The sequence below is a fragment of the Plodia interpunctella genome, chromosome 26, assembly GCF_027563975.2.
Source record: "Plodia interpunctella isolate USDA-ARS_2022_Savannah chromosome 26, ilPloInte3.2, whole genome shotgun sequence".
Lineage (NCBI taxonomy): Eukaryota > Metazoa > Arthropoda > Insecta > Lepidoptera > Pyralidae > Plodia > Plodia interpunctella.
The window spans coordinates 5,465,825-5,485,425 of NC_071319.1; the positions used below are offsets into that span (position 1 = coordinate 5,465,825).

The 19,601-nt window shown below is 34.8% G+C and overlaps 1 protein-coding gene across 1 annotated transcript in view; it reads left to right on the top strand.

Moving 5' to 3' along the window:
* Window positions 1–769: 769 nt before the first annotated feature.
* The window catches only part of stum (stumble), a 50,166-nt gene continuing 31,334 nt past the window's right edge, over window positions 770–19,601 (top strand). The window contains exons 1-2 of the mRNA XM_053764537.2: window positions 770–1,259; window positions 5,333–6,034. Of these exons, the coding sequence (XP_053620512.1) occupies window positions 5,367–6,034 (668 nt within the window). The 5' untranslated portion in view covers window positions 770–1,259; window positions 5,333–5,366. The remainder of the gene's footprint in view (window positions 1,260–5,332; window positions 6,035–19,601) is intronic.

The window sequence follows — 19,601 nt, forward strand, 5'->3', positions numbered from 1 at the left end:
ACAATACATTATTATTATGAGCATGACTTGATGGTGTACCCAGGAATTGCTGCCGATGCATTTCATCAAGTGACAATTGGTGTCTTTTTAGCAAAATATTGAGCGGTTTAGAATAAGTTCGTGAAGCTGTGAATGGAACTCGACATGGTAACCATGTAATTGTTCGCCGCGAACTTAGACCTCGCGAACACAATATTTTTTTTTAGAAAATTGTGAATATTTCAAAAACGACTTAACTAGTTTTTCATGTCAATAATTTTTAGTTTTTGCTCAAGTCTATTATTGTATCAGTTGGTCAAATCTCCAAAAATTACTAACTTGTCAAGTGTCCATTACTCACGCGGGTCATAGTGTCAATTCTTTTTCGTAAATTGACCAACTTTTGATCAACCGTCACTTAACGAATTGGTACCTCTATTATCTATGTATCTCTTGGATGAAGATATATATTTTTTTCTTTAAATCTCAGAATGTCACATACATAAACACTGTATACTTACCTATCAAAAGATTTAAATGATGTCTTAACATGACATCATAACCCCAATAAGAACCTAACGAACGCCAATAAAACCACAATCTTGTTTCTGAACGCACTCCGCCATAATTAAAAAGCAAAATTATTCCACCCCATGTGATTAACAACACACCCCCGACTTCGCGCTTACCACCCTGCGAAACACCCCATTTCTTCATACAATGGTCAGTAGTTTTAGAACTGCCTTGTAAGCTATGTCGTAGTCTTAGAAACAGAACACAAAACAAAAATAAACAAGAATTCTTTATTACTAAAAAAAAAAAACAAATTCGCGAATATTAAAAATTGCAAAGTAATTTTTTTTATTGCTTCTGGTTTAATACTGGCCGCAAATTATTTTTCAAGTGTGGTGATTTGTTGTGCTAATTCTTTAAATCATGGCCGACAAGCTGAAAAATAACCTTCACGTGTTGGTAGCGAGATTCTTTTATTTAGAACACCTTGATTGTTAATTTGAAATTAACTCTAGTGTGATGCCAGTGTTAATTTGAATTGGAGTTCTTTTTTCTAAAATGACAACAGTGACGTGTTTTCGCGCCAAAAAAACATTAGTGGATTTTACAGTTATTTATTACGTGTTTAAAATCAAAATGAAATGATGACTTTTCGCCTGTAATCTGTGTGAGACGTTTGTAAAAATGTGAACTTGTGACTATGTGTTTTATTATGATCTTCCATTTGACTGTGTGCTAGTGCTGGATTTTAGCAGACATTTATATAAGTAGGTTTGTATTTTTAAACTTAATCATTCTAGTATTAGGTCTAACAGGAAACTCCAGTAAGTACTTAGGTACTGAAGACTTTTCCAATTAACATTCAGTGAGCTCTATCTTAGCTAGTCTATCAGTTTAGAGGTGTAAGTTTAATACAAAAAGAGAACTTACAATACACAAGACATGCTAATAAACCAGCTTCTGAAATTTTGATAAATTGTATGAACTCATTGTAAAAAACATTTTCTAATATCTAAGATTTGATCTAGGGTTTTTCCAATGCCTATTTAAGTGAATACCTTCGAACTAAGATCCACATGCTTTTGGGTAAATATTATAATTAATATGGGTGCCAAATACCTATATATAAATATAATACTCTGTATACATATTGTACTCTGTATACTGTATGTATACTCTGTATATATATATATATATATATATATATATAACTGTATATAATACCGCTGGGCTGATTTGATGAAATTTCTTTATAAAATAATTTCGAATTTAAATAGAGCTGCTTTGACATCTAGTACATATATATATAACTCTTGCGTGTGTGTGACTGACAGACAACGCACAGCCGAAATTACTGGATATTGAAAGCTGAAATTTGGTGTGTAGGTTCCTAAGACAGTGTAGGGGAGCACTAAGAAGGGATTTCCTGAAATTCCCACGGGAAATTGATTTTTACTCGAACATACGAAGTTGTGGGCAAAAGCTAGTTTTATGTAAAACATATTGACGGGAACAAACCCTGGGACGTAGCTAGTATGTAAAATAAGGAAGTGCTGTATGTTGCAAAACAACCCCCTACTACCACCACGTACGCAATCTATTATAGCCCCCCATGATTAATGATATTATACTCCAAAATAATGCTCTATCAGTTCCTAGCCATTTCATTAAGTTACGGTAAGATATTGATGACTGTAGCGAAACAGAAAACCGTGCAGTCATAGGTGTTGAAAAAATTAATATTTTTACAATGACTGGCGATAAATACAGTTCTGGCGGTATACTGGATGATTTAATATGTAATTTTCATTGGAAAATTGAGTGTTATATAAATGGTTGAATTAGTGATTGCGTCCCAGCATAAAAATGAGTAAAGTGACTCAGTTTTTGCCTGCGTTGGTGGCTATTTCTTCTTGCCATCTGACTACTGGACGACCTCTCTTTCTACAGCGATCATTCCTCTTGAAACCTCATCTGCAGGCCAATAATTCCACAAGACAAAATAAGTGGTAATTAAAACATTTTTTCCATATCAATCAACTTTAATCACAACACGTTAGCACTACGCCCTCTAGTTAAGTTCATCGACTCATTGAAGTCAATTAAGCATTTAAAGTGAAATTAAACGCGTTGGTGAAAAGAAATTAACTGCGTGGCTGGCTTCGTTACAATGTGCTGTGGATGTTGACACAATACAATTACCTTTTAAGGTCTATTTTATTTCTTTCTTACTTTATTTCAGTCAAAATGTTACAATAACATAAGCCCGTATAACATACTTATACCTTACAGACTCACATACGTTTTTATATAGGTGGTAATCTTCGGAACTACTGAACCGATTTCAAAAATTCTTGCACCAAAATGTAGAATGTAATGACAGGATGGTACGGTAAAGCTGCGGTTGATAAACATAAGCTAGAAAAATATTAGTATTTAGTATGAAACTGACCTTTGGTTTCCTGTGTACGAGTAAAAATACGTACTAAAAAGACCTTGTAGCGTAGTATTCGTTCAACAGTTAATATTTTATGAAAATTTAATTATATTTTGTGTCGCATGGTGGTTTCTTTTAGCACGAGTAAATCTAGACCAACACGGAAAATTAGACGATAATTTCATGGAAAGTTTATGTTTACGAAAGTTAAATTAATGATTACGAAAGTAGAATTAATTCATAAATATGAAAAGAATAAGCGTCATTTATTATCACACATACATTGGGTGGCTTTGCTGCTCTGCTATGCTCAATACATATTATACGCATATTTACAACAAATTGAATAAATGAAATTTTTCACATTAAATTCAAAATTAGTTCCTATAGAATTCGTCACAACATATAATTTTGGGCTAAGTGATACCTACACACATTACGGCTAAACCCTGAAGTGGGGTTACACCTAACTTTAACCGGCTAGACCTAGGTGCAGCCGGTCATAGTTTGTTACACTATAAGATGTAGCCATGTGGCTAGATCTAGATTAAGCCTTTATCATTTCATATTAATTTGTTCCAAATTTTGTGTGTAAATGCACATTTGTTCTTAAAACTATTTACAAATTCACCATAGCATTATGAATAATTTTGTATCTTAGGTGTAACGGGTCCATCGTCACCATCACCACCATCGAAAACTTCTAGATTTCTTAGTAGAATAGTAAAGTCCACCACAAAATTGACCACGGCATCTGAAATACCTGCGTAAGGGCGTCCCTGACATAGATCTCGAGCCGAGTTTATACCAAGGGCCGATTCTGCCAAGGACGCCCTACAACTTTCGTGTCATTTACATATAAATAACGCTTTCCGGGTTACAAACATCTTGGTTTCAAAGATATTATTTACTTAACTTGGATTTCTCAACCGCTATTTCCACTAGGTCAGACATAATTGTATCGTTTGGCGTGCCTTTTATCCAGTCAAGCTCTCTCTCAGATCTTCTTGTCTTCTTCTTGGCTGCAAGAACAACCCTTACAGCAAAATAATTGGCTGGTTCAAAATAATACGTTTTTTTTTTAACAAAAATGTCATTTTTGACACTAGTTTTCTATTCGTCAAAGAGAACTTATTACATTCAACGCGTTACAAAAAATATGTCCGCGCAGTAAACCGTTGAGAATTTATCTTTGAGATCCGATCCAGATCCACCATTCGGTGTTAAAAAAGTAATAAATTACTAGTTAGTGTGAACTTAGCCTAATGTAAAGTTCAAAACTAGTTACTTGCATAAAAAACAAAAACATTTAAACAAACCTATTAAGGTCCGACTGAAAGCTTTCGTTCACACAAATATTTTAATAGCGTTGGCTGAAATTACTGTAACAATATTTCTGCTTCATTTCAATGATGAAATTACTACAAAATATTCTATTAGAATTTCTTAAAGTTTAACTGTGTCGCACATTGATTGCGAAGCTATGCTACCCGAAATATATATTTATTGTGCCAAAAAGTAGCGTACCTATTAGCAATTGTACATTTTTATCAATTGTAAATTTTGTATTTACATCAAAAAGTTGTTTAACTGTTCAGGTAACTACCGTAATTATATATTCTAGTAACATCTAATTTGGTACGTGCATAAATATTTGAAAGAATTGCTACCTACCTAACACACTTAGAAATAAACCTTTAAAAGTTGAGGTTTCTGGTCCGTCTGACTGCTTGACCCAATCCTCCTTATAGATGAGATGTCAAGGCTTTTTATCCCTTAGTTGCCATGTACGATATCCACGGGAGGATATGTGTCATGACGTCGTGTAAATTTAGGTATATATTATCGCTAAGCCCTAAACACTGCACCATCACCCTACAAGCTGTAGCGGAACAAATGCCATTCTTAATGTTTCCCGTACGTTTTTAGGTTATTTAATATTATAATTATGTTTCGTGGCAACTGGGTCGCGGAGGCGAGGACCTTGTAAAACTACGATGTATTTTCACAAAATGGTGGGTGAAAAATATTTTTTAACTAAACTGACTAAAAACTACTAAAAACATTTCAGAAAAGAGTACATTAGATGTGTTTTGTACTATTTACGCAAAAATGCCGCGATTCAGTCCGAGATAAAAAGGCACCCTATGTATTATTCCAGGTTATATTCTATCCGTGTACCAAATTTCATTAAAATCCGCCCAGTAGATTATGCGTGAAAGAGTAACAAAGTTACACACGCATACATCCTCAGAAACTTCCTCATTTATAATATTAGTACTATCCCTTGAATCTTCTTTGGATTTCTCGATAAATATTTTATTTTATTTGTTTAATGGTTACTAATATATATATTCTTTCTACCATTATGTCACTAACATATAACATTTCATTACTTTCCAGATAAAAATAGAAATGGCGCTCAGATAACACCGCAATGGCATTGAAACTGAAATACAAGGACGAGCACGGGATCCTGCACATCAACATGAGTCCGTCCGGGACGCCAAAGGAGCCGGACCCGCCTGAACCACCGGACAAAACGGACATCACGGACCCAAAGTTTGACTCGATCAACTCCCGTTTTGGACAATACGATCTCTTCGGTGGTAAATACGATAGTGGTGGGGACACACCGCAGTCGTTATTCCGAAGTCGCTACAACAGCATCGAAGAGGAACTAGCTAATACGCCTTACGCTTTCGCTACAGAGCGGTCGCTTAGGCTTAACAATGCGAATTTGTTAGACATCACTATTAGTTCACGATTGGACGAAGCATCCCCGAGTAAGGATATCGAGGACGATCGATTTTTCCGCAACGTCGATACCAATTTGTTTGGACCGCAAATCGATGAAACGCCAGCGTTTACTGTAACGCAGTTGATTCACGCGCAGGATCGATATTTCGATTTATCGAGCCGGCAATCGAGTGTGGCTAGCCCGGGTAAAGTGAAGAGTTTGACGAATAGTTTCGAAGTGAGAAGTGCGCCCGGGTCGGCAAAGGAGAGGACTGTGAGGATTGTTGATAAGGATGAGGCGTTCAAAGTGTTGTGTTCGACGGAAACTTCGGTGAAGACTCAAGAGGAGCCAGCGACTGCAACACCGTAAGTTAAAGTTTTTTAATACTCACCGTACAATAAACAGAAGAGAGATCTAATTTCACAATATCTTTAATTTATACAATACTTTAATTGATACGCTTTTCGGATATAAAAATTGTAAATCCTGTTTAAAGGCATTCTTAATTTATTAACAAAAAAAGAAAACCTAAAATATTATTACTAAATTAAACAAAAATACCTTAATATAATTAACTTAATAACTGAAATTAAATTCTAAAAAATTCCCCCGTGTGGCATCATACCAAGAACGCTGGGTGCATTCCTGCATCGCAATACCGAGACTGTTTAAATGCATTTAAATATCTATACAATTTCAAAAAATAATCATGACCGCTGAAATTTCTTATCACGTGCGCAGCAAGGTTGCGCGCGTCATAGTTTCAAAAACAAAGAATAATAGTTACCACAGAATTTAGACTAAATTCTAGTCAAATAGAAGCACGTTATTTTGTAGAAAATTATCTGATATAAGCCGCATAGGACTTTGAAACTCCTTCTCACTCAACAAGTTCAATCCGGTTCAACACTATTTTAGAATATATTTTCCAATATATAGGCTACTGTTATATTTGGTTCGTTGCCTCTTTGGAGAATCACACAGTTATAGAATCACCATTGAAAGAATCACATTTATAACTCCAGGTATTTTTCAATTATAAATCAATATTTTGTGGGTGAGTTTTGGATTTGCCAAAACGCCGCACACTAATTGTACCTACCTATATGACGTCATCGGCGGAAAATGAACTTTCCCATAAGTTTAAGCTGTAATAAATCAATCCAAGTGTATAAAGTCAGCCTGAAAAGCAGCAATGTATGAGTTAAAGTAATTATGTGTTCTACCATAATATGGCATATTTTCAACAATTTTTATAGATATAAACGTGATAACTATCAAGTACCTCTCACGACGGTATCATTAAACTTTCACGTAATAAACACAAAAGATTTTTATAAAAAAAACTGTACGTCTGAGTACACTCAGAATCACATACGAGGGCTGCTATTTATGTATCCGGAATAACAAAATTAAACAAACATATATTATTACATATGGTTTTATTGTTTCTCGAAGTATTCTCCGCGATGATCTATGCACTTCTGCATACGATGAAACGAATTTTCAAAGCACTTTTTCCATTCTGATTGAGGTATGTCCAAAACGTGTGTTTTGAACGCATCAACGGCCTCTTCGCGGCTCGAAAAACGTTGACCACGTAATTTATTTTTATTGTTTGGAAATAAATAAAAATCATTGGGTGCCAGGTCGGGGCTGTACGGCGGATGACCCGTCAATTCAATCTTTTGACCCTCCAAAAAATTATTTGTTTCAGCCGACTTGTGGCAGCTAGCATTGTCGTGATGAAGTATGATTCTGCGTTGTGGGTTGTTCTTTCGTATTTTTTCAAAGACTTCTGGCAAACAAATGGTGGTGTACCATTCAGAATTAACCGTCCTACTATTCTCTAGTGGCACTGTAGCTACATGTCCGTTGATACCAAAAAAACAAGCGACCATTTGCTTTAAAGTGCTTCTCGCACGAACAACTTTTGTTGGATTCGGTTCATCTTGAAAGACCCACACCGTTGACTGCTGTTTAGTTTCAGGGTCATAAGCATAGATCCAGGTTTCGTCACCTGTGTAGATATTATAAACAGCTTTTGACGTGCCACGGTTGTATTTTTTTATCATTTTCTTACACCAGTCGACACGAGCCTGTTTTTGATCTACGCTCAAGTTGTGCGGAATCCAACGCGAACAAATTTTTTTAACAATTAAATATTCGTGTAATATCGCGTGTATACTCGTCATACTAATGCCCAGAGACGCCTCTATCTCGCGGTATGTAACATGACGATCTTGCATTACTAATTGTCGCACAGCATCAATATTTTGTTGTACCACTACCGATTTAGGACGACCCTCCTTAATTTCATCCGTGAGCATAGACCGTCCACGTTGAAATTCCTTAAACCAATAATACACAGTGGTTTTCGATGGTGCTTCATCTCCAAAAGTTAAAATCAGTTGTTCGATGCACTGTTTTTGAGTTAATCCACGCCGAAAATCATAATAAATCATCGCGCGAAAATGTTCACGAGTTAAATCCATGGCAATGAAGACAAGCTATTTTCAAAATTGGCGCCAATTGAAAAAAACAAATGACAGGGACATGAAAAATATTTATTCTCTAGCCGAAGAGTTCTATTTTCAAATGTTGTAATTACTTTTTAAATATTCTAGAATTATTGGCCAGTTCCGGATACATAAATAGCAGCCCTCGTACACAACTCAAAATGATCAAAAATGCTAACAATTTTTCGAAATCTTCTAGCAAAACAAAACACATTCGTATTCATCTAACTTTACCGGAACCTACTACGATAATGATCTCCACAAAATAGCATACGAATAAAAGAAACAAGAAATTGTATATAATTACTACTGCGACTTTTAAAGCAGGAAATTTCGTAATTTGAGGGTATATTTAGATTGGATAAGTAGGTTAAATATTTGCTGACTTTAACTTCGGCGTCATAAAATGTTTTCCCATAGGATACTTTTTCGTGACATCAAGCCTTCTATTAGACATTTTCACCCGCATCGATTATGAGGTACCTAGTTATTGACACTTGAAAAATGGCGTGTGGTTCCGTCCTAGAATAGGACCACTTATCTTAATTTAGTTTACTAATCTTTTTTTACTTTTACGTTTTGTTTTCTTGTTTTCCTATAATACTTTTGGATATTAGATGGTAAAGAATTGAATACTTCCTTTTTTTTTTAACTTACCATGGATGTCGTACGAAGCGACTAAGGGACACATAGCCTATCAGCTAATAGGCAACAATATCATTCCCGAGAAGGATTGACATCATTGACCGGTTGTAAAATCACAGCTGAATTATTTTTACGCTGACCCCAGGCTTCGCGGCTTCACAGCTTCGAACGCAACTCGGAACAAGTGGAGACGAGTGATTTAGATATGAAAAGTAAAACAAGTAATTTGGAATAATAATAAATCAAGTAGATTTCTTACTGTGAAATTGCACTATCAACACTAACAAGCCGTGTAACCACCGGACATGACTAACCGAAGTAGATTTGTGAACAAAAACAGTAAAAACTGCCGGTATCATGTTTATATAACTATATATTGTTTAGTTTAGTAGTTAATAGCTGTGCCAAGGGGCTCCACTCCATTTCGGGATAAGAGTATAGGTATTTTTAACCTACCATCCAGTCCAGAGGTCGTAGTCACAGTAAAAATATTCATTAAGAAATTAGATCTCCACATGTACTTTTTCACGTCAAATTTAATTTGTATAGTACTAGCCCGCCCCGGCTTCGCTCACGTGAGAATTTGGGGATAAAGAGTCACTATGTGTTATTCCAGGTTATATTCTACCCATGTACCAAATTTCATAACAATCCGTAAAGTAGATTTTGCATGAAAGAGTAACATACATATTCCCGATACTGGCATTTCGGAACGATCACTGCTGAGAAAAGAATATTTCTTACATAAGTATTTAATGTAAGTAGTGTGAGTTTGGGCAGGGCATTACATTTAGGATTACTTGCAGTTGACTGGACATAGGTACTTTAGCTCCGCAGTAGATTCATTACAAAACTTGTAAATACTTAATAGGATAATCAGCAAAAACATTATTATTATTATCAAGTGGACCGTAACTTCATTTTGTAAGATGGCCTCTAATATACTTCCTACTCCGATCATACAAAAAATGGTATAATTTGATATCAATTTATTGTTTGTTGATGAATGATCATCATTTTATTGTCATCAAGGTTGTCTTAACCGATTTGACGATTTTCTATACTTTTAAGCTTTTATTAGCCTTAAAATGTACAAAAAGTTAAGAATAGCAAATTTTAAATCGAATTCCTCACGTTTTTCTTCATCAAAAGCTAGAGGTGGTCAACAAATTTTTAGATTATCCTTAACACTTACTTATAATTTATGAAACAAAAACAAAGCGCCAATTACTTAAGTAACTATATAGTGCTAATTAATAAGTCAATTTATGTAAAGTATCTATCTTTATGTAAAGCCTTTTATTTTCGTTTTTTGACGATAATTGATTGATGCGTTGGTGATGTGTGAATACTCTTTAATTAGTCGTCACGCATTATGATTCGATTTTCACTCGATTTTTAGGGTTCTGTGACCGCATAATTATTTTCACAGATTTTTTACAGATTATTGTACAGATTTTTTTCTGAATCTACTTTGTAGGCATTTATTGAGTCTATCGTCGTAGCTAGGTACTTACGTAGGTCTGTAAAAAGCGACTAATCAAGCGGACCCCGGGACTCTTGACGCACAACGGCTGAGGAAGGAACCCTACCACCGCTTAAATGAGTTCCTACTATTTTAGGTATCAATCAACCCACACTGCCGACATACCTACTAATTCAAAACGTATTATGATCCACAATTTTTTTAACTAAAAAATTCGCGGTTTAATATTATGGCATCAAATTACTAGGTTTGTTACTAAAGTAATATGTTTTCCATCATTAAAAAGCCGTGAACAAAAATCGTGGAGTTAAAATTCGGTACTCAATTGAAATAACATCGGATCTCGTTAGTCCAGGTCATTGTGCTTATGTACATACCTAAAAAATATATTTTATGACACTAAACCTAACATACTCAAACAGGATTAGCTGAAATGGTGAGCGAATCCTACACATGCCACATGAATTTGTATATAAATCTGACTAATGTATGGTAGTGTCTTAGACCACCACTTGCTTCCCGTGAAGGAAGACATCGTGAGGAAACCTGCGCACTGATTTACTGTTTAGTTAATTCGCGTGTATTCAAGATGTCTTTAAACGACTTGGATTAAGTCTGACACCAAAGTTATAACACATTTATAAGAAAATTGTACTAAAAAGAGATCAAATTGATTAGGCTTTCGCTAAATAAAAAAGTTTTTTCTAAAAAAGAAACCTGATACCGTAAATACTTTTAAGAATTGAACCTCCAAAAGGGAGTAGGTTGAATGTGTTTACAATTAAATCCGCCCTTTATTTATTGAACTAAAAAAAATGAATAAATAATTAAATAAACAAACCTTCAAAATAATCAAAAACCTTATCAAAAGCATTTCTTACTGATAAACCTTGCCAAAGTCACACTGTACGGTCGGCAGTCATTGTGGTTTTTGTCCAACCTTGGCGCTCATTCGGCCATTATTATGTAGTTATATACTTAGTTTTGTTTCTTATAATTCTCTTCGGCTTCCGCAGACACGTTTGGATTATTTTTTCTCACAAAATTATCGTTTGTGTGCCGCCGGTAACATATTATTTTGATGACCTCTGTGACATTATGTTCAAAACACACAATTGCGTCGGCTATTTTTATTTCTGCCCAGTTTTCAGAACAGTCACATTTTCATATAGATGTGTTCAAAACAATGGCTTTGTCGCTTCTGTCTGGTCTTAGCAGAAGAGGCAAACTCAAAAAGTAAACTTGATGTCGTCAAGGATTATATGCGTCCAATGGTCCGACAACAGGATGCCTAAGACCGTGCGAAATACAGAAGAAAACGTAAGAAATTGGACCATAACTTTTCAAACCATATGGCTGAGTAAGTAACACGTATAACGCTTAAATGAGAAAGATAGATAATTGTATCCAAAATAGAAATTCTAATCACTATTCTGTGTCTTTTTTTACCGACATAGACCAACAAAAAAATTCCACCTAATAACAATCTAAATCCATCAAGACTCCATTCAGTCCCAATTTAACTAAATTACGTAAAACCACTGTAATTAGATTCAATTAAATCCAACAATAAAACAGTGGTCCAGATAGACACACTCAGTGCTCACAGCATAATGTAAACACAGATATAGTACCATCCTGTTTACAATCCTAAATTATTAAATGTATCTATTAAATGTACAAGTAGACTGATAGGTACATATGAAAGCGGGATTCGACGTTCAACGCCTAACGAAGGCATGGGAAAATCGCTCCGATGGGAGAGAGTTATTTTTACTGGCGAAGAATAGAAGTGGTTGGAAACAAAGAGGGGAGGCTTTTGCCCAGCAGTGAGACCTGAGAGCTACATAAAAAAAGTGTTATTACGCCCATTTATATCCCGCCGGAATTTCCCCGTACTTGTAAAATATACTTGGCGTAAAACCACGACCTTTGTGTGTCACACACACACATTCAATCTTTCGCATTAAAATACATTACGCTGGCTGTATGCTCTTCATATTTCACGCTCGTCAGTAGAATTGAATTATGTAAGTGAAATTACAAATAACAATGCGTAAATATATGTATTGTTTGCGAGAGAACAACAAAATACTACCTAGGTACATTTTGTACTAATTAAATTTGGCAGCATATTAGGTTTCTAGAGCAGTCAATTTTTCAATAACAATTCTATGTGTAAATTAATTAATGACTATTGGAAACCATTGAGATACCACTTTGTCTCTGTTTTTAATCAAAATTGCTTTTCAAATGGTGCTCTTACCATTAACACACAACACTAATGACAAGTAAGTATCTTCAAGAGGAATCAATTGCCCCTTCTGCCAGGGCCAAGCTGGAAACAAAACAAAAACTCCCTTGACCAAAATCTGGACGTAGAAAATCGAACTTAGGTAGGTAGTTAGTGTTTTATAGTAATTAACTAATAGAAAGTCCTGTTTTCCCTTGACCTACAGATAGCCCTGATGAGTGCCGATTGTTGTGTTATCGACGATCTCGTGAGAGGATCACAACACATGGAATAAAAGAGCGCGGCCCGATTGCTCCGTTATTGTCCGTTGTTTTGACGTCCGTTGACGGATAACGCAGACGTTGTATGGTGATTTTGATATACATCGACGCACGTCAATGTCAAAACCTATAGAAAACAACAGAGCATAACAGAATTGCAACGCGTTCCGTCGACGTTCGGGAGTAATGGAGCCGGGCTCTAGCAATAGTTTTGCTAGAGCCCGGCTCCATTATTTGCCTATTTGACTTAGCTTACTTATTCTATGTCTGTGCCAAATTTCGTCTAAATACCAATTTATTTTCGTAATAACATTTCTATACCACAAAGTTACTTCTAAGGAAAATCAAATCTAATTTTAAAATATGCTTTATTGTTGTCCGCGATTATTTTTTATTTGGTTTGTACAAGATTCCTTATTCGCACAAATCCAAATATGTTTATATCTGATAGGTTACTAAATTAAGAATACTGGTATTTAAAAGGTTTTTGAACCGTTTCTACTTCTATGGTAAAAGTTACTTCTGTCTCGCTCACATCTGGCCTTTTCCTTGATTCGCCAGCCGTTGAGTGTCAGAACCTAAGATCCGCTTTTCTACTTTATCGTCTTCACATTTTACATTTCGGTCGTCGTCGGCATCCCTAGTTCTCAGAACATTAAAGGTTGAAAAAATGTCTACTATGATCAAAGTTAATTTTCAAAGAGTTTTGTATTCTGTTTACTATCTGGTAACCAATTACACAAAATTGTTCGTTCCGCCATAACTGCAACAAGTTCGGAAATAATAATAAGATCGTAATTATGTTGTCAAGAGAAAATAACAATTACTCCTTAATAATTCCATCAACCTTGGCGAACACTCCATTTTTGGTTGACTGACTTGTTATGGAATGTTCAAATCTTTTTGTAAATATTATTTTTTGTTGTAGAAAAAAATTTAGGGCATATGATGTACAACTGTCGTAATTAATATTCAATATGGTGGTATTACACGAACTGTTTAGTTGTCTCTACTTTACATGGCGATCCTTCCAATCCATAATAAATAAATACTCGAATTAGTAAACAACAAATCCCGCTATAACATAAATGTTAGTCCATTGTTAGTCAATTAATATTAGTCTAAATGACTTATGTCATACTTTTGACGTAGACTTCATTCATGACGTCAAAGTTAAACTATTAATTCAGAAAATATTGTATGTATCGATTAGATCTTCACGCAGGCACTTTTACACGTCAAATTTTTAATTAAGTATATAGTATTTTTTAAAAGCTACAAACTACTATCGGCATATCGGAACTGATGTGATGACATCGACTCGCCAAGAAGAATATGTTTAAAGTTGTAAAATAACACACACGCATGTGCCTACTCAGTTTAATGTATAGGTCTGTATGTCGGGACATCCTTTACTGTATGCTTAACTATAATTACTTCAGTCTGGAGTGTGACAATCATTCATAGGAAAATTGTAGTCGGCGTAAACAGCACATGAAAACTGATATAGTTCTATATGCAGCAGCAGTATGTCGTATGCTATTTAGTGTTATAATAAACTTTCTCAGTCTGGTAAGTAGATACATACCGGTATTGTAAACTTTTTGTTCTTATAAACACTTAGGTATGCCAAATTTCTTTAAAATTCGTTCATTGAAGCAAAAGTAAATAAGTACCTATGAGTAAGTGGTAATTTTGTTTATTTAAGACTAGTTTTTGCCCGCGGCTTCGCCCGAGTAAATTTCCCGCAGGAACCGTTATTTTTCTGGGATGAAAGGTATTATCCATACTTCAAACTTCTTTTTCAACTTATGCAAAATTTCAAGACGATTTGTTGAGTAGATAGAGCGTGAAGAGGTAACAAATAAACTTACTTTCGCATTTATAATATTAGTTAGGATACAGTATAAAATAATGACTAAGGTATATTCATATCCATATTATTTACAATTAATGAATGCAGTTAAGGCTAAACCACAGGGCAGATTTTGATGAAATTTTGAATAGATCTAGATTGTTTGTTGTTTAATTGATTCTTAGAATTTTTAAACGTGTAATAGCCATTAACTTACATGGTTTCGGCCGAATGATTGTTCCAAATGGAAATTATGTCATATCGATCTTGCTAAACGGTTTCAGACTATGTTCAGGTTAAGCAATGCGGCGACCAGAATGACCGATTGGCAGTAGCTAGTGACGACATGTTGGCACGTTTCATTTGCTATGCGGCGCTGTGAAAGTGTACTTTTTATATAAAAGATTGTCGGTTAACCTTTATTTATTTTATTTTCTTCAAGATTCACATATTTGTGAAGATTCATTTACTCATTTTAATAAATTAAATTTTGTCTGTAACAATAGATGTACATAATAACGATAAAATTCGATTTTTATCGTAAAACGTCACATTTAATTCTACTTGAGAATGATATTATTGCCTATCAGCTGTCTAGTCTATGTAGCTCCCTAGGTCGCCTCGTTCGGCGGATTCACACGCCACTGAAAAAAGGTAATAATTATTAAAAAAGTAATAATTTAGCCACATTCCTAAAAGTAGACGTTATTTATATTCATTTAAAGGTCCGACTTAGCGTTGCCGAGCTATCGATAGTTTTAATCGAAAAAGGCCATAATATCGACACTATTGTTTTTCTCAACCTATCGATACTTGACTATCGAGCGGCAAAACTAGTTCGACTTAGTTCCAAGAATTCAATCGTATAAATGAATACCAAAATAAATTTAGCTTTTTTATGCTTTAAAAAAATCCAACCCAACCTAAAATTGTAACACCAAATTATCAACAAAACTCATGCATAATCTCCACATAAACAATTCAATTATCGCAACACAACACAAAAATGTATATTAAGCGTTTTTTTTTTTAAATCCATTTCGCCTAAAAACTCTTTCATAACTGCTATTAGTTTCGCCAATTGTGTGTTATCTATCGAGGCGTGGCCGAGCTGAGTTGATCAATCAGCCAAATGATTTTAATGTTGAAGTTTGCAACATGCCTTTATAACTGTAATTGTTTAAATCTTTATATTTATAAAAGAACAAGCGTTTTTTACTAATCAACGCCCAGCCGCAATAGAACCTATAAACGCGAAATTTGGGCAGTAGTTTTAGGTTATTACGTACGTAGTGCTCAGATAAGAGCACTACCCTATAACCTTGATGGTTCGAATGGTTCGAACTTCAATTATTTTGAAATAAATCTGATTATCTATATAGGTAGGGTGATGAAAGATTTATTATGGTATTACCCGTGGTTTTACTCGAGCGAAGCCAGGACGGGCTGCTAGTATTGAATAAAATGCCTTTATGTAAACTTGGCATACAAGATTTTACTACCAGTATCTCCAGATATCTAATCCAGTACTCGAAAACGTTACTTGAAATCCTCATCTAAAACTACTCTTCTATACTGAAGAATTTTCTCGGAAATTTTCTAAATTTTTCTAGAACTTCTGAAAACTTCGGAACTTCGGTGCGATCTTGAAAAGTTCGAGTACGAAACATCGCTAATTGTGAATGAGAGTTTTTTTTTATCTTTATAGTCAACTGAGTTTTTTTTTTCGGAAACCAATATCACACTTAATAAAAGGCTGGTTCAAAGTCAACTTTAATAAACTGTCTCTCTCTTATCCTCTTCGTATTCTCTGTTGCGTTCAGGGTCGTGACGCCGCGGAGATAAAAAACTACTTATTTTATTGATTCTCGTTATATATGTCTCTATATAATAATCTGTCTATATAATAATCGTTTTATATGTCAACCTAAGCTCCTAACCTGGTCAGCATAAAAATTGTACTTATAATTTTGAAGATTCTGCTGTGATTTTACAGCCGGCATGCCTGTCATCAACCATCCTTGGGAATGTTATTGTTACTCATCAGCTGCCAAGGCTATGTGTCCCTTAGTCGCCTCGTACGACATCCGAGCTTGATAAAACTATAATTAATTACCAAATGATCATTACTGCGCACTCTGTGAGCAAACTGATACGGGCACAAGGGAAAAGCCTTGACCAGAATTTAGTTATTTATTTTATTAGTTAATTATTGTACACTCAGCCACACATCCACCTATCAAAAATCATTGGGATTTCGCCACTATTACCATGTCATACAGGTCCATGACATGTGGTGGACTATTGGTATAATCCATATAATGCGATTTTTTTTAGTGAAAATTGATTCCTCGAATTGCAAACCTAAGAAAAATCGTTCGGTTTTTAGACTTGTACGTATATATTGATAATTATTCTTCCATAAATATTACTTTATTAGATTATAATAAAAAAAAAATCGCGTAGATTATTTAAAGTTCTTCGTGAGTCACGGTGATCCAGACCCACCTTCTGCAGTAAATAACAATTAGCTAACACCTGAATAGTCGGTGAATGCATCACAGCTTTTGCATATGCATTACTTCGTATTTGGTAAATGTATGTGCCTATTAATAATGGTACGCCTACTTATGTAAAAGCTAATGTTATTAACACGATGTTTGTGGTATGCTAACAACAATAGACAGGTACAGAAAACCGAAAATCTTTATCTAGATTTTTTTGTAATCCAATTTTATTCTCTATATTAAGCCGTTTATTGCCAACGCTGAAACTTGTCTAGATCGTCCCGCCATCTTGTTCGTGGTCTACCTCGACGCCTGCGCCCTTCGGGAACCCAAGTTATGTGAAAAGGGGAGGCCTTTGCCCAGCAGTGGGATACAATACAGACTATAAAAAACGGGTTGCACTCCGGGAGTGACGGCAGGAGTGAAAACTTGAATTTTGGATCAGGTCACGTGTCATTGTTTACCCAACACAATAAGTGCACAACACCGCGCCGCTAAAGAAGTGTTCACTCAAAAAATCTTATTCTAAGGGCCTGTTGCAATGCTTGCTGATTAAAGTAACTGATAGCATTTAATATATCTGTGGAACTTATCAGTTCACAAGTCGGTATTGAAACTTGTCAAACAAGAAGCTAATGATGAGAAAGACACACGTTACGAACATCGATGGTTTGAATGCTCAGAGATTGTAATCCATTAATGAAGTACTTGTAACTGTGACAAAATAAACTCATTTTTATCAGCACTCGATCGCAATCATTACACGTTTGTGTGTATTTTTTGATTTAAGAACAAAAAAAAAACATATAAGAAAAGCCAGTAATTTATAGCTTTGTGAAAATAATGCAATAATTGAAAGTTTAATTTCTGAAGTTGAAAATGCTTTTGACTTTCATGTGTGTTCATGTCAATCATTACACCTAACCATATTACCTAAACGCGCCTTAATAATAACACCCAACGCATAACAAATTTCCTAATATAGGTAATTGTTAATAAATCGTTTTATTGCGAATATGATGTTTACGTCCACACGGAATTGCATTTGCATGATCATTCATAGCTTTATTTGCTGGTAACTAATGGAGGTTTTACTCTGCAAAGATTTCGTGTACGCGTAATGGATGCTGTACTGACTTGTGAAAGCGAATTTAATGCTAGTGAATGGGTACCTTAATTAGGGATTCTTGGTACCTACTTGATAATAAATTGTTCAAAACGCGCGAATTTGCTTTTATTGTTGAGATATTTTTATATATATAATGCGAGACAAAATAAATTCTTGTTCGTGTACGCCTTACAATACTTGTTCGTTTGGGGGTTCCCTCATTGGAAGCCGGTCCTATGTGTACCATCATGTCATACTTCTCATGATAATGCATTATACACCAAACTACACTTGTACATACAACATTTTAGCTTATTCGGTACTAGATATATGCCTTAAAATTGAGCCTTAAAACCCTAACAAACGTAAGCCTGATAAATACCTACATACATTGCAAGTTAAATAAAAGCTTCTAATAATACACAAGATATACCCTACCTAAGTAATAGAGCAACTCACATCACGTAATTGATTCCATTAGTCATCATCACAAATCTTATACTATCATTTCCAACTAATCACACTATTACCCAACGCACCGTGGGCTTCACAATAATTACAGTATAACAAGTTGCCGACCTTCGAGATGCATACAGACACACACCCACGGTCAGTCAATCACCTCTTTTGCAAGGGAAGCGAACCCACGATCTTATCGCTGTATCATCACAAACAATATGAGTTTTTCACTTGTCTTGCTCGAAAAGTACTTCATTTTGCTTGTAGGCGACGTAAAGTTCGCTCTAGAGTTTAAAGTGAAATCCAAACATATAAAAGAGTAACGAATATAGATCGAATACAAAACAAGCTGAAATGGCGACCAGCTCAGCATGGTGCCATGGTATCGAGCCAAGGCGCTGATTTTCAGCTGGAACCAAGCAAAATAAACAAGTTAATATGTACGGAAACAGAAACAAACAACAGCAAACATATTAGGATTAAACATATGTAAAAAAAAGGAATAAAGATAAGTTACATGGAAGCTATAAGTATAATATATGCGATATAATATAAGCGACGACGTAAAGTTCGGTCTAGAGTTTAAAGTGAAATCCAAATATATATATATATATATATATATATATATATATATATATATTTACGGAATCCAAATATATATATATATATATTTGGATTCCGTAAATATATATACGGAATATTGCAGATGACAAATTACGAAGAGGGGGAGGTAAATTGTTCCAGATTTTAGCTGCATACTTGAAATTTAACACTAAAGCAGCACGTTACAGCCAATGTTAGTTTTACAATATTTGTTCGTTTATTTGTTTTTAAGTATC